Raw genomic sequence first — 15729 nt, forward strand, 5'->3', positions numbered from 1 at the left:
CAAAGGCTGGACACTCTTCCGCTGAGCCCCAGCGCCTGGCCTTGGCCTTCCGGGAACAGCTCCAGGAAATGGCTGAGATTCCAGATTTGGGAGGAAGAGACCTGTAAACAGGAGCTGGGCTCTGAGAGGGGAGAGCAGCCTCTCTCTGGAGGAGGGGGTGGGGAGGAGCGGCAGGGTGAGCAGGTTCAGAAGCTGCAACGCTCCCTGTCTGCTGTAGACACAAGCTTCCAGGGCTTGGAAAGACCACCTTTCGGGAGCCTGAAGACTATCCCTGCCGAGGATGCTCAAATAGTTCAGGTGATGGCATGAGCATAAAAACAAATCAATAACAACCTCGGCCAACCCTTGCTGATCACTTACAGTGCAATAGGCACTGTTCAAAGCGATTTCAGGCACAAACACATCTCATTCTGACTCCAGCCCTCAAGGTGGAGATTATTACTATTACTCCTACTTTACAGATAAGGAAACCAATTTGCAAGGATGAAGGAACTCGGCCAAGGTCTCACACAGCTTATTTCATTTGTCTCCAAGCTGACTGTGGGCACCTCCCAGCTTGTCCCAGAGCCCCTAAAGCCTCCCCATCTTCGCCTTGCTCACCTCCCCCTCCCTCCCCATCCCTGGGGAGATGGGCTGTGGGATGACAACATGTCCCTGCTTCCCTCCCCCTAGCCGTCTTGGCTCACTTTTCTCTACCCTCAGCTTCTTAATGCCGGGCCCTGACACTCCACCGCGGGTCTCCATTCCACTCTAGCAAGAAAGTGCTTAGAGCCAAGCGACCAGAACTGGCATCAAGGTTTAAACAGAGGCTGAGGGCTGCATTTGGAATCACATCAGTGTCAAGATCACCTTTAGAAAATCCCAGACTGGACCACAAGGTAAACCTTAGGGCTGGAGCTGGAGTCAGGGGTCATGACTAGAGGGTCAAGGGCAGAGAGTTTCTCTCTGCTGGTCCCCTCCCAGTTCTCCAAGGCACGGAGGGCCAGGCAGGAAGCATGGGTTTCCTCAAAGCTGCTTCCCTCCTGGGGCAGAGTCTCAGTCACAAACAACCACCACCACCCCACCCCGCCCCTCCTTCCCTCCGCTGTGAGCTCAGAGCAGCAGGACAAAGTGCCTGGGACAAGGATAGAGGCCCAAGAGCAGCCATGGGCTCTGGAGGAGCAGGCCTCCTTGGGCCCCTGGGGCCCCTGCCTCTCCTGCTTCTGCTTGTCACGGGTGAGTGCAGCCCTCCCCTCTCCTAGCCCCTGCTTGCTTGATCCAAGGCCTGGCCAAGGGGTGAAGGGCTCTCTTGCTCCTTGCTTCCCTTTTGCGGTAGAGATGATGGTGTTGATGGTGATGATGATGGTGATGGTGATGTATGTGGGAGCCAGAGACAGCCTCCCCTCCCGGCTAGGCTGTTATTGGAAGTCATGTTCAGGCAAGAAAAGGCAGAAAAGATATTCAGGGATTTGGGGAGTCCTGTTGGTAGTCAGACTGGGCTCTGTCCCTCTTTCCCTTCCAGGAGGCACGGCTCAGGACTCCCCACCCCAGATCCTAGTCCACCCCCAGGACCAGCTGCTCCAGGGCCCTGGCCCCGCCAAAATGAGCTGCCGAGCCTCGGGCCAGCCACCCCCCACCATCCGCTGGCTGCTGAATGGGCAACCCCTGAGCATGGTGCCCCCAGACGTCCACCACCTCCTTCCTGATGGGACGCTCCTGCTGCTGCGGCCCCCTGCCCGGGGACGTGCCCACGACGACCAGGCCCCATCCACAGACCTGGGCATCTACACGTGTGAGGCCAGCAACAGGCTGGGCACAGCAGGTCAGCCGAGGAGCTCGGCTGTCTGTGGCTGGTAAGGCCTGGGAGGGGAAGGCCCCAGGTGGGGGACACCTGGGGGGAACCTCTGGGCTGGGAGAACTGAGGAGGGGGCTCTGAAGAGTGAACATAGGTGGTGAAGAGGTGGGTAAAGCCGAATGGGGTGAGGGTGGTCGGAGGCACTGAGGCAGGGCCTTGTGGAAGGGAGCAATGGACACTCGTCCCTGCTGACCTGCCCTCATCTCTGTAGTCCTTCGGGAGGACTTCCAGACCCAGCCTCAGGATACAGTGGCCACTGTGGGCGAGCAGGTGATTCTGGAGTGTGGGCCGCCCTGGGGCCATCCAGAGCCCACAGTCTCGTGGTGGAAAGATGGCAAACCCCTGGCCCTACGGCCAGGGCGGCACTCGGTGAGTGTAGCCCCCTTCCCCATACCTCCTCTGGCCCAGAGCAGAACTGGGCACACCCGGAGGGAGTGACCCGCCCCCCAGCCCCGTGTCTCCTGCAGAGTTTAAGGAAGGGAAGGCAGGGAGGCCTGAATCAGAGCCCCTCCCCACACGGGAGACTTCACAAAGCACCTGGCCCTGACAGGTCTCCAGGGGCTCCCTGCAGATGGCAAGAGCAGAGAAGAGCGATGCAGGGACCTATATGTGCGTGGCCACCAACAGCGCAGGACAACGGGAGAGCCGGGCAGCCAGGGTATCTGTCCAGGGTAAGGCGAGGGTGATCAGCGAAAGTTAGGGCCTGGTTTGGGCTGGGGCTAAGGTCTGTGGGCATCAACCTGGGATCAGAATCAGAGTGATGAGGACCCCATTTAAAGGGAGGTCCCCCCATCCTAGAATAGAAATAGGAGTGCCCTAGACTGGGAAATCTAGCACTTTGGATTGTTCCAAGCCTGGGGGATATCTCACTCCTCAATCTCATCCTCTGGCCTAGAGGCCCCAGACCAGCCCCATGCTCCCCACAGAGCCCCAGGACTACAAGAAGCCTCTGGAGCTGCTGGCCGTGCACATTCAGCTGGAAAATGTGACCTTGCTGAACCCAGACCCCGCAAAGAGCGCCAAGCCTGAGCCTGCTGTGTGGCTCAGCTGGAAGGTGAGGCCCCGGACCCAGGGGTGGGTGCCAGTCCAGAGCTCAAGGAAGAGCTGGTCTTAAAACTCCTTGACCCCCCACCTCCCTCTGAACTCTTTCCTAGGTGAGCGGCCCTGCAGCACCTGCTCAGTCCTACACAGCCCTCTTCAGGGTCCAGACGGCCTCAGGAGGCCCGGGAGCTCCATGGGCAGAGGCCCTGCTGGCTGGCTGGCAAAGCGCGGAGCTTGGAGGCCTCCTTTGGGGCCAAGACTACGAGTTCAAAGTGAGACCATCCTCTGGCCGGGCTCAAGGCCCTGACAGCAACGTGCTGCTCCTGAGGCTGCCCGAGCAAGGTCAGGGACAGGTGCCCGCAGGGCTCAGCAGTATACTCTCTGGCACCTTCTTGTCTGGGGGCCCCTGGACTGGTCCACTCCAGGCAGGGGGAACGGTGGGTCCTAGTCCTGGACTCCCTCCTGCCATGGCCAGGCAAGCAGAGCTGTAAGAAACTCTGGTTCTTATCAGTGCAATCTGTGACCACATCCCCAGACCAGCTCTGTTTCCTAGTGTCCCCCCCTTCAGCACCCCTAAAAGCCTCTCCTCCTCCCCTGCAGTGCCCAGTGCCCCTCCCCAGGAGGTGGCCTTAAAACCTGGCAATGGCAGTGTCCTTGTAAGCTGGGTCCCACCACCTGCTGAAAACCACAATGGCATCATCCGTGGCTACCAGGTACTCCCACAACCTGCACACCCCTTCCTAGTGGTGCCAGGACATCCCTCTTCCCTGACGCCCTGCATGCCCTTGCCCTGGACACTGAGAAACAGCCCCTGGGCCGAGAAACAAGGGAAACTCACTGTTGCTAAGCCAGGGTTTGCCAGACGCTGCCAAGTGCTTTCCTACATGATCTCATTTTTTCTTACAGTCTGTCCCGGGTTATTATCCCTACTTTACAGACATGGCAAGTGAGGCCAAGGTCACAGGTGCAGGAAACAGAACAAGAATCAAACCGGGCTGTGTCTGACTCCCAATCTCTAAGGCTGCGGCATCAGAATGTGGTTCTTGGACCAGCTGCCCCTTGACAACTTTTTAGAAATGCACATGAATCAGAAACTCAGGGATGGGCCTTGCAGCCTGGCTTTTTAAACCCTCCCTGTGACCCTAAAGCACAGTGAGGTTTGAACCATGGTTTTACATCTCTTGGAGCAGATTGCTTTTGCTCCCCTTCTGTCAGTCTCGAGAGAGAAGTCTCTCACTCCATAGGGAGAAGGGCATAGGAAGTACAGCTTCATGGGGGTGGGGGGAATGTCCCCAAGGTGCCCCAAGCAGGGCAGGATGATCGCATGCTCAGAGACGAAGGGCTCAGCTGCTGGGCTGGTGCAGGGGGAACGGGCGCTCACCTCCACTCCTGCCTCAGATCTGGAGCCTGGGCAACACCTCGCTGCCCCCAGCCAACTGGACCGTGGCCGGTGAGCAGACCCAGCTGGAGATCGCCACCCGAATGCCAGGTTCCTACTGTGTACAAGTGGCTGCAGTCACTGGCGCCGGGACTGGGCCTCCCAGTAGCCCTGTCTGCCTCCTTTTAGGTGAGGGCAGTGCCCACCAGCCCCCTGCATGCCCCTTGAGTCCCCCTTCCCACCTCCCTCCTCCCTCTCTCCCTCCTCCCACCTCACTCCCACTTCCAGTTCATGGTCTGCCCCCACCCCCACATCACCCACCTGCCCCTCCCGCTGAGCTCAAATTCCCTCACAGAGCGGACCATGGAGCGAGCCACCCAAGAGCTCAGTGATGGTCCCTGGACTCTGGAGCAGCTGAGGGCCACCTTGAGGCGGCCAGAAGTGATTGCTGGTGGGGGTGTCCTGCTCTGGCTGGTGCTGCTGGGCACCGCCGTGTGTGTACACCGCAGGCGCCGAGCTGGGGTGCACCTGGGCCCAGGTGAGAGGCCGAAGTGGACTCCTGGGGGTTTGAGGCAGAACGATACAGGGGCTTAGATCTCTGGCCACGTGCTGGACACTCTGGATTCAGCCTTTCTTTTGCCCTCTCGCAGGTTTGTACAGGTACACCAGTGAGGATGCCATCCTAAAGCACAGGTGAGAGGTGAAAGGGGAGGGGCTTGAGGTGAGGGAGGGGCAGAGGGGCCGAGGGACAGTGGGGTCCTGGACAGAGAGGAGAATGGAATCCTGTCTCTCCTACTGCCAGGCACTTTGGGATCCTACCACTCAAATCTCTCCTGAACTCCAAGTGAGAATTAATTTCTCATTTGTTAATGTTCCTATGACACCATTTGACAGTTGAGTGAACTGAGACTCATGACTTACGTGATTTTGCCCAAAGCCACACTGCTTGCTAGTAGCTGGGGTGCTTTAGGAGCTCCTAATCCCGTGCGCTTGGCATCCCCCTCTCACTAACACTACACTCTCCTGCTGACTCGTTCTGCTAGGTGGGGAATAACTAGCATGGGAGGGGCGGTCTGATTTCTAGTTTTCTCTGTATACCCCGGGTCCACCTAGCAGGGCCTTTGCATTCAGGAGAGCACCCCCCTTATTGAGGGGTGTCTCCTTCACAACCATCACCACAGCTCCAGCAGAGGGCGCTCGGCCCCTACCTTCGCGATCCTCTGTCCCCGGTCTCAGTACCAGGGTCAGCAGGCAGGTACACCTGCTCTAAGTGTCTTGGGCTGCCAAAGCGAGTCTGTGGTTATGAGACAAGATGCTAAGAAAGAAAACATCCTTTTTTTGTCTTCTTGGCTGAGTTTTACACTAAATAACCATTTCCACTCTCTGCCCACCTGCTCCTGATCTTTATCTCAGTGGATTTCCTCTGAAATGCTTTACATTCCAAGTCTGCATCTTTCAACAAAAGATTATCAAGCACCGACTCTGTGCCAGACACATCCAGCCCTTGAGTCACCATTTTGCTGCCAGTGTCTCAGCCCAGAGCCAGGTTCCAAGCTGTCTGGGGCCATGCTCCTGAATTATTCTGTGCTCACTGGCCTTTTTTTTCTAGTTGCTTCCTGGGCTTTGTTCTGTCCTGAACATCCTCTGGATTCCCTGGGACTTTATCCCTTGTCTTTGAGGGGGATTCCATTCTCCTTTTTAATGATTTATTTATTTGAGAGAGAGAGAGAAAGAGAGATGGGGGGAAGGAGGAGAGGGAGAGAGAGAGTCTTAAGCCAACTCCACACTGAGCGCAGAGCCCCACGAAGGGCTCCACCCCACGACCTTGGGGTCACACCTCATCGGAAACCAAGAGTCAAACGCTTAACCAATTGTGCCACCCAGGCACCCCGGGGGGATTCCATTCTGATTGTTTTGTTCATTCATTTCTTTAGCACAGGCTCTATGCCTCAGGGACTCTCAATCTAGGCAGAGAAAGCCTTGCTAGCATGTGAGTGCAATCCAGCGTTAGAAGTACCGGGACATGGGGTGCCTGGGTGGCTCAGTCCACTAAGTGGCCAACTCTTGATTTGCGTTCAGGTCATGGTTTTGAGTGCTCAGCAGGGATTCTGCTTGAGGAGTCTCCATCTCTCCCTCTCCCTCTGCCCCTCGGCCCACTCACATTCTCTCTCTAAAATAAGTAAATAAATCTTTTTTTAAAAAACAGTGCAGAAACTTATACAACGGTATGTGGAATGAGTGGAGTGGGGAAATATAGGTGGGAGAGTCCACGTTTACCCTGATGGTAAGAAGGAGAGGGAAAAAGGGGCAGCAAGAAGTAGCCTGCTATGTTCATGGGGAGAGATAAGCCATTTGGTCTGGCTGGGACATAGGGGGCAAGACAGGTGAGCGTAAAGGATAAGGTTAGGGAGCTGGAAGCCAGACACCAGAGGCCCCGTTAGCCATGCTAAGGCAGCTGGGCTCTATCTTGGTAAACGAGGAGCACTGAAGGTTTTGGGCAGAGAATTGCTCTAGTCTCATCCCTGTTCCTGAAAGATTACTCAGGCAGCCAGCAGGGCACCCGGTTCAAAGGGAGCCAGGCTAGAGGCAGAGAAAGTCGCATCCGCAGAGCCAACTCTGTCCCGCCAGCTGAGTGAGCTCACATTTCCTCCTTTGGGCTCACAATATCAGCCTTATATGGAAGGCTTTTATGTCGTCCTTTTACAGATAAAGAAGCAGGGCTTCCAGAGGCTAGTAGACCTGCGGCCGATGGGGTCAGTCTGCCCCCAGGTCTGCTCTCTTTGTCTCGGCACAGGGCTGTCGGGCTGTATCTCTTGGACACCTCCTAGTTCCGCTCCACTTGGACTTCCTCTGGTCCCAGGATAAGAAAGGAGCACTGAGCTAGGGACTCCAGGTCAGAGATCTTGAGGAGTCTGCGAAGGGCTAGCGGGCAGGGAGAATAACGCTGCTGCCACCATCCACTCAAACCCTTCTGCTACCCTCTGAGCTGGAGGTCCTGGCCAATTATGTTCTGGCTTCACCCCGTTTCTCCTGCCCCACCCCCACCCTCCATTGCCCCAGGATGGATCATAGTGACTCCCCTTGGCTGGCAGACACCTGGCGTTCCACCTCCGGCTCTCGGGACCTGAGCAGCAGCAGCAGCCTCAACAGCAGGCTGGGAGTGGACCCCCGGGACCCACTAGACTGTCGCCGCTCCCGTGAGCATGCCCAGTGGGGTCAGGGCCCTGCCAGTGAAGCTGGGATCCTGGAGTTGGGGGGGGTATTGTGGGGTGGGATGCACTCACTGTAATTCTTCCTGTCGTTCTTGCCACAGTGATCTCCTGGGATCCCCGAAGCCCTGGTGTGCCCCTGCTTCCCGACACCAGCACTTTTTATGGCTCCCTCATCGCTGAGCTGCCTGCCGGCCCCCCGGCCCGGCCAAGCCCCAAGACCCCAGCTGTCAGGCGTCTCCCACCCCAGCTGGCCCGGCTCTCCAGCCCCTGGCCCAGTCCCGACAGCCTCGGCAGCCGCAGGGGCCTCGCTTCTCCTCTGGCCCCTGCAGAGGCTTGGAAGGCCAAAAAGAAGCAGGGTAAGTATGGGGAGCTGGGGTGGAAGCAGGTGGCAGGAGGGAACTGGACTGGGAGTGTGGCAGGACGTGGCCTGGGACTTGGAAGCCTGATGACTTGGCTTCCAGTTCCCTATCTGGGGAGACACAGGGACTCCCCACTATCACCAAAGCACTCAGAGAGAGGGAGTGCTGGCCTCTGCTTTTCTTGACGTGCTGTTACTGCTACTTGCCACACCAGTAGCAGGCCCGATTTCCGTATTCAGTTGAATTTGGCCAACATTTCATAAGCACCATTGTATGCCAGCCAGGGGGACACGAGGGACAGCTCTTGCCATCTGAGGGCTCAGAGTCTAGTGAGAGCGCCTGACCAGCGTATGAGTAACTCTAGAACCTGGCAGCATGTGACCAGTGCTAGGGCGCAGCCTCATCTCTGGGTGCACTATGCATGGGCCTCCCCAGGCACTGACTCCCAGCTCCCATTACCCAGAGGAAAATGAGTAATTCCTTTCTGCCGAGATTTCTCTCCTAACTTCCTACTACCTGCTTTGCCTTCCCCGAGAGAAATAACTATAATGTCTGTTTCTTTAGCAACTACTATATGTTAGGTGCCTTACTTATTTATTATTTCATTTAAAGATACCCCTCTCCAACCTATTAGATAGGTATTCTTTCTCTAATTTTGCAGATGGGGAGAGAAGATCAGAAATGAGTAACTTGTTCAAAATCCCCCCCAAGTCAGTAAGCGGCCGAACTCAGATTTGAAGTCAGAGTGGTCTGCTTCCAAAGGCCACCCTCTGGGAGCTCCCCTGAGAGACTCTACTCTACCACCGACTATTTTCTCTTGTTTCTGAACACTGGCCTGCACTCCACCTGCTGTCTTCATGAGCCTTCTGTGCTGATTAGTAAGCCTTACAAATGTCCTACAGCCAATTCTTTTTTTTTTAAAGTGGATATAATCCAGCTTTCATTAGGACAAAGATGGATTCAGAGTAATTAAGAGCTTGTCCAATATCCAGAATTTTATGACCCTAAATATTAGCCAAGCTGGCATTATTTCCAGCTTTGCCTCGGAACTATAGCATTTGGAATCCTCGGTGGTAATGAAAGAGCAGCTAAAAAGGTGTTGAAAACATCTCATTTAAAAACAAGTCTTCCCATGGAGAACTACTTTGACTTGGGTATGATGTAAAGCCCATCTTAGAACATTAATACTACTGGGGGGGGAGTGAGTAGTTTTCTACAGTCAATTCTTTTTTTTAAGATTTTACTTATTTATTTATGAGAGACACAGAGAGAGAGAGAGAGAGGCAGAGACACAGGCAGAGGGAGAAGCTGGCTCCATGCGGGGAACCTGACATGGGACTCGATCCTGGGTCTCCAGGATCACACCCTGGGCTGAAGGCAGCGCTAAACCACTGGGCCACTGGGGCTGCCCATCTACTGTCAATTCTTAAGACAGGTTCCACTTCTGAGAGAAAGCTTAGGTCCCCACTCTCCCCTGTGTCTCCTCGCCCAAGCCCCACTGGCCAACCACAGTGGCTCCCCTGTACAAGTGACACTCGGCCCACCTCCAGTCCAAAGCTCTCAGCAGCAGCAAGATCGTGCTATGGTCTTGTCCAGAGCCATAGAGTTGGCTCTACTGCTGTCACTTGGTCCAAAAGACTGAGGATTCTTTGTCTTCTGACATTGGCAAGCTCTTTCAGTGCCCCCTACTCCCCTTAAGCTGCTTATTCTTTTTTCTTATTGTTCTTAGTTCCCCTCTCCCAGATACATACATTGAATATCCTAATTACTTAATTAATTCAAACAAATATTTATTGCCATTCAGATATGTCCAGTGAGATTTGACCTAACCTTGATAACATTTTTATTGTGTCATTTGCTCAAATAACACTGAAACTAAAATCCAAGTAATTTTAAGTGTGTTGAAAGGAGGCTTTTGTTACTAGAGTCCCTCAGAGGAAATAAAATGGGCTGGGACAAACGTGGCCTTTTCTAGGACTGGCCTTTCCTCTTCCTTGTCCACACAAACCAACTGACCAACATATGTCCCCATTTCTGAGCTTACTCAGGAAGCCGGGCACTAGATGAGACAAAGCTGCTGATAGCAGAGTTGGAGCACCTGAAGTTGGCCTCCAGGTCTCCCTAGGTCATACAACAAATAAAGGAAATAAATTAAAAAACAAAGCAGCCTACGAACAAAAGGAAATTTTGGTGGAGGAAGTCTAGCCATTGTGTGGGTTTTCATCCCAGTAGCTCAGAAGTTCTGGCCACTGTACATGGATAGCCAGGGCCGAGATAGTCTTGGTGAATGCAGTAGCCTTGATCTCATCCCTGCTCTGAACCTGCCCGTAGTGGCCTCCAAATCCTTGAGATCAGACTCAACGGTCCTCCCTGGTCTCTGGTTTCCCCTTTCCTAACTCAGTTTCTAATCATGTGACACTAAAATGAAGGCTGCTTCTTTTTTCCTTTACTTGATATTTTCCTGGTTCCTGATCTTAGGGAAATCTCTTCCTTCTATTACCTTCCTGATCCCCTTCTGGTTTAAACTTAGATCAATTTGGGTTTTGGCCCGAGCAAGAAGCATGCTCTTGGGTCACTGCACACAGCTGGGTCTGTTGCTTCAGTTGTCTCAGGTTCTCCATTGTCAGAGTTCACTCAGAACGTTGTCTCTTAAGCAGCCATGTGAGCCAGATGGTGGCCACCCTCCTGTGATTCTTCTCATCTCGTATTTACGTCTACATCTCTGCTATTATCCATCCATTTGCTCATTCATTCAACCAATGTCATCTAATATCTATGGGCCGGGCATTGCCTCCCTGAGTGAGACCAACACATCCTCCTATTCTAGAGGGCCTCTTCTTCTCAGCTGACTCTCTCCTGTTACACCCAGCGTGGTGTGGGGTTATCTTACCCACTTGGCTTAACTTGACAGTCCAACCTTTCTTCCCAAGTGAGAGATACTCAGGTTTTTCAGGACAAGGTTATCCAGAACCATGTCAGATATTTGTCATGTGAGAAATGGAAGATTGGAGTGTATACAGTAAGGAAAAGAAAATAATCAATGCATCTTTAAGGCACCAGGAACTTTCCAATCTGGCCTTAGTTTTTGTTTTTTTAGATTTTATTTATTTGACAGAGAGAGAGAGACCACAAGCAGGGGCAAAGGGAGAGGGAGAAGCAGGCTCCCCACTGAGCAGGGAGCCTGACTCAGGGCTGGATCCCAGGACCCTGAGATCATGACCTGAGCCAAAGGCGGACGCTTAATCAGCTGAACCACCCAGGCACGCTCCAATCCATTTTTATAAATAAATTAAAACTGGTAAAACTATCACTTGACTGGGTGTTCCCAAAGAAAACAAAAGCTCAGGAAAGCTGGTGGATTTACCTGTGGTCACGCAGTAACTCTGTAACTGAGCTGGGCTGTGAGTGCAGGTGTTTTGACCCCAAGCCCAGTGCTACCTTCCTCCCTATCATAGCTGCCTGCACGAAGGTGAGGGTGGAGAGGACAGAGGGAGGTTTTTCCCTCCCTTCTCGGGGTTCAGGGGTCCTAAAGCTTAACTGAATGACAGGCTGAAGATAGAAGCTGTGGTTGGAGTCTGCAGGCCCACCCGGCTTGCCCTCCACCCGCTGACTCTTGCCTTTGCAGAGCTGCAACAAGCCAATAGCTCCCCGCCCCTCCGGGCCAGCCGCCCTATGGAGCTCTGGGCCTGGGAGTTGGGGAACAGAGGCTCCAAGAACCTTTCCCAAAGCCCAGGTGAGAGGAGGCCCAAAAAGGGAAGTGAAGGGGTGAGGCAGGGTGGAGGGGTCCATAGCCCCTGAGGAAGCTGGGTGGGTGGGCTGTGGGGAGAGGAAGCTGGGGAGCAGGGCAGGGTCTGGGGCTGATGGGGGTTCCACCATTCTCACCCCCAGGCTTTTGCTCCCCAGGAGCTGTGCCCCAGGCTCTGGTGGCCTGGAGGGCCCTGGGACCGCAGCTCCTCGGCTCCTCCAATGAGATGGTTTCATGCCCTCTCCCCTCAGCACCCCTCGCTCCGCGTGGAGCCCCTACTCAGAGTCAGCAGACCCAGTAAGAGGGCACGGGGTCAGGAAGCAGGGCTGGGGGGCTGGGAGAGGGTGGCCAGGGGCTGCACTAACCACCCTGTCATCACTCTTACCCCAATCAGGCACTCTGCAGAGCCCCAAGCTCCGTCCTCCCACCCACTGCCAGCAGCCCCCATCCTGATCCCCTCTAGCCCCCAGGCTTCTTCCCTCTCCGGGCCCAGCCCAGAGTCTAGTCGTCTGTCCAGCTCTTCACTGTCATCCCTGGAGGAGGATCAGGACAGCGTGCTGACTCCTGAGGAGGTGGCCCTGTGCCTGGAGCTCAGCGAGGGTGAGGAGACCCCCAGGTGAGTGGCCTGAGGGATGACCAAAGGACTAGGGGTAAGCACAGGACAGGAGTATGCTTATCTCTACCCAGCCCCTGTCCCTCCTCAACTGGGAGCTGTGCCAGCCTACCCACCTGTCTCCCCTTTTGCCTCCTCTCTAGGAATAGTGTCTCTCCTATGCCAAGGGCTCCTTCACCCCCTGTCACCTACGGCTACATCAGCATCCCGGCTGCCTCAGAGCTGGCAGACATGGGCAGGGCCGGAGGAGGGGTGGGATCCGAAGTGAGGGGCTTGCTGTGCCCGCCCCGGCCCTGCCCCACCCCTACCCCCAGCGAGGGCTCCCTGGCCAATGGCTGGGGTTCAGCCTCCGAGGACAATGCCCCCAGTGCCCGAGCCAGCCTCGTCAGCTCCTCCGATGGCTCCTTCCTTGCTGATGCTCACTTTGCGCGGGCCCTGGCGATGGCTGTGGACAGCTTCGGCTTTGGTCTGGAGCCCAGGGACGTGGACTGCGTCTTCACGGGTATGTGAGATGCCCCTGCCTCACTTCTCACTCCCGCCCCTTGGAGTAGACACAGCTCCTGTAAGAACTCCTCCCCAGGGATCCCTGGGTGGCGCAGCGGTTTGGCGCCTGCCTTTGGCCCAGGGCGCGATCCTAGAGACCTGGGATCGAATCCCTCGTCGGGCTCCCGGTGCATGGAGCCTGCTTCTCCCTCTGCCTGTGTCTCTGCCTCTCTCTCTCTCTCTCTCTCTCCCTGTGTGACTATCATAAATAAATAAAAATTAAAAAAAAAAAAGAACTCCTCCCCAACCAAGGAGCAAGGCTTCCCAATCATTGTCTTGGTGGTTATGCTTCAAACAGCTAGCTTTTACTGAATTATTACTAGGTCCCCGGCCCTCTGCTAAGTGCCTTATATACACCCAATATTAATGACTCTATGAGGAATATTCTTTTTTTTTAAGATTTACTTATTTATTTATTCAGAGAGAGTGAAGAGAGAGGCAGAGACACAGGCAGAGGGAGAAGCAGGCTCCATGCAGGGAGCCCGATGTGGGACTCCATCCTGGGTCTCCAGGATCATGCCCTGGCTGCAGGCGGCGCTAAACCGCTGCGCCACCCGGGCTGCCCAGGAATATTCTTTATCTTTCTTTCCAAATGAGGGAACTATGAATCCAACAGGTTGTCTAACTTGCCCAAGGTCACCCGCAAGAACCAGGGCAAAATGTTCAAGTCTAAAGCCCAGGGGCAGCCAGTTGTATGGCCCCTTGCCCTGCCTCCAGGTCCCTCCCCTGAACCCAGACAGAGGTCTCCAAGACAGGTTGTGCTTCACCTCTTCTACTTACTCCAACCCACTGTTTCGGATTCTCCTCACCAGGGAGGTTCTGTTCTCTCTCTTACAAGTCCTTCCTCTTGCCCCATCTGTGGCTGGGGTGAGGAGAAGCTGGCTCACCTCTCCACGTGTCCAGTGGGGTGGGACCGCTATCTCCATGTCGGAGAGACAGTAGCTCGGGGTTCCCTGTGCCCCTGCCTCGTACCCTCTCTCAGATCCCCTATACCCATCTTAGGAACCCTAACTCTACCCTTCCCCTGCCCAAAAAAAACAATCTTGTGGTAAATGGGAAAGCAAGGAGGTACCCGTAACAGGGGGGAAGAAGGGTGCCCAGGGAGAGGAGAGGTGAAGGGTGAGATTATGGATAGAAGGCCAGAGCTGGGCTAGGAGGAAATGTTCAAACTATCCTCTCTAAAGAAACCAGTGGATTCATTCCAATGGCCTCCAGAATTGATGAGCCGAGTTGGGGCTATGTTACCTTGCGGGTTGAGTGTGTGCGTCAAGTAAGTGTAAGCGTCCTGCCCTAAACTGGTCCCTCAGAGTGATGGCCAACACTCTACACACAAATCTACCCTCCCTGACAGATGCCTCCTCTCCTCCTTCCCCCCGCGATGACCTCTTCCTGACCTCCACCCTCTCCCTGCCCCTGTGGGAGTGGAGGTCAGACTGGCTGGAGGACATGGAGAACAACCGTAGCCAGCGGCTGGGAAGGGGGCTGCCTCCCTGGCCCCCTGATTCCCGGCGCTCTTCCAGAAGGAGTCAGCTGGGCCGTCCTGAGCCCAAGGCCGCCAGTAAGTGTCTGTCTGCCCAGCCAACGTGGTGACCTTGACTGAGGGACTCTGGGGAGGAGCCAAGGGGGAGCCCTGGGGTTGGGCAGGAGATATGGACCCGCGGGGTAATCCACTCTCCTTCAACCTCCCCTACAGACTCCTCATGAAGCATGCCGGGACTGCCTAGAAGAGAATCAAGAACACCCCTCCTGTGGAGCCTCAGCCTTGGCCTCTGCTTCTCTGCATCTGGGGGACCCCTTGCCGGGCGTCCAGGGAATTCTCCGTCCAGGATTGTGAAAACAAATGAAAGCAAAACAAAATAAGCACAAAGCAGACCCAAGGCCCTCAGGGAGCGAAGTCATCATGGCCTGCCTCCTCGTCCTGGCTTTCTCCTCCTTCCATCCATCCCACCACCAGGTCCTTGGGCCTGAGAAGTAGCCTTACCTCCAGATCGTCCCACCCCCTTTGGATCATGGGAACCAGGGGGGAGCCAGAGGTCTTCCCAGAGGACAACAGCAGGCTGGGGACAGGCGGCCAGGGAAGGAGCTTTACAGGGCCACCCCTCTCAGGAGGGGAACGTTCCTTCTCACAGGGGCAGGCTCCCCTCCCCCCAGCCACACCTTGGAAAGGAGGGAAGGAGAGACAGCAGTGAAGCGCCAGCCCCCCTCGCCCCCCCCCACCCGCCCCGGCTTGGTACCCAGGCCGAGGGGCCAGGATCCATCCGAGAAAAGGTGGGACTAAACACCCTCCTCATATGTGGACTCTGTGAGCTTAAGAAACTGATACCATAAACGTGTGATGACTTGAGTATGGTGAGATCATTTCCCAGAGCACCAGGCTGTGGGGGGGCCCGGAGATGCGGGAAGAACTCTGAGTCAGAAGGGGGTCAGGCATTCACTGGTGCTCGGGGAGCATCACTTATTTCTGCTCTGGCACTGAGGGAAGAATTACACGCATCCACCAGATTTTCCCGGTCTGCTGGTCTTAGCAACCGGTCCGGGGAAGACAAGACCCGCTTTCAGCCGGCCCAGCACCCCCCTTCCCAGAGACCAGCCCAGATGGTTAAGACCAGATGGTTTCTTAAAATAGACAAAGTAGCTAAATTCCAGAAAAGGTAGAACCACCTGAGATGGTTGGCAAGGGAACACCCTTCAGAAGAAACAAGAGAACCGAGGAACGGAGCGGGGTGGCCAGGGCCGGAGCCCCAGAAAGCTTTGGGAGGGCAGGTGGGGCCCCCATCTTTCCGACCTGCTGGGAGAGACAGGGGCAGGCCGGGCATGTCTAGAGGGGACCATGCTCCTGCACGGGACCAGGGCCGCAGGAGGACAGCTTTCAGGAGGGCCGACTAGGAAGCAGGAGGTGACAGGGGATGATAATCCCCCAAACCTAAGCAGCTCCAGCTGGGGTCACTCTGAACTCACAACGGGCTGGCCCGAGGGACCACAGCCCGGCTGGCCCGAGGGACCA

The 15729-nt window shown here is 55.4% G+C and overlaps 1 protein-coding gene across 1 annotated transcript; it reads left to right on the plus strand.

Moving 5' to 3' along the window:
• The first annotated feature begins 1025 nt into the window (after positions 1-1025).
• Positions 1026-15069, plus strand: ROBO4 (roundabout guidance receptor 4). Its single transcript, XM_038535789.1, is given in 19 exon segments — positions 1026-1215; positions 1502-1800; positions 1802-1832; positions 2046-2203; positions 2385-2505; positions 2761-2888; positions 2989-3217; positions 3476-3588; positions 4274-4442; positions 4609-4791; positions 4904-4946; positions 7314-7450; positions 7567-7821; positions 11450-11557; positions 11728-11866; positions 11964-12185; positions 12326-12684; positions 14077-14283; positions 14419-15069. Coding segments are annotated over 19 exon segments (2982 nt in total). The 5' UTR covers positions 1026-1145; the 3' UTR covers positions 14430-15069.
• The last annotated feature ends 660 nt before the right edge of the window (positions 15070-15729 follow it).

Source organism: Canis lupus, chromosome 5, assembly GCF_011100685.1.
Source record: "Canis lupus familiaris isolate Mischka breed German Shepherd chromosome 5, alternate assembly UU_Cfam_GSD_1.0, whole genome shotgun sequence".
NCBI lineage: Eukaryota > Metazoa > Chordata > Mammalia > Carnivora > Canidae > Canis > Canis lupus.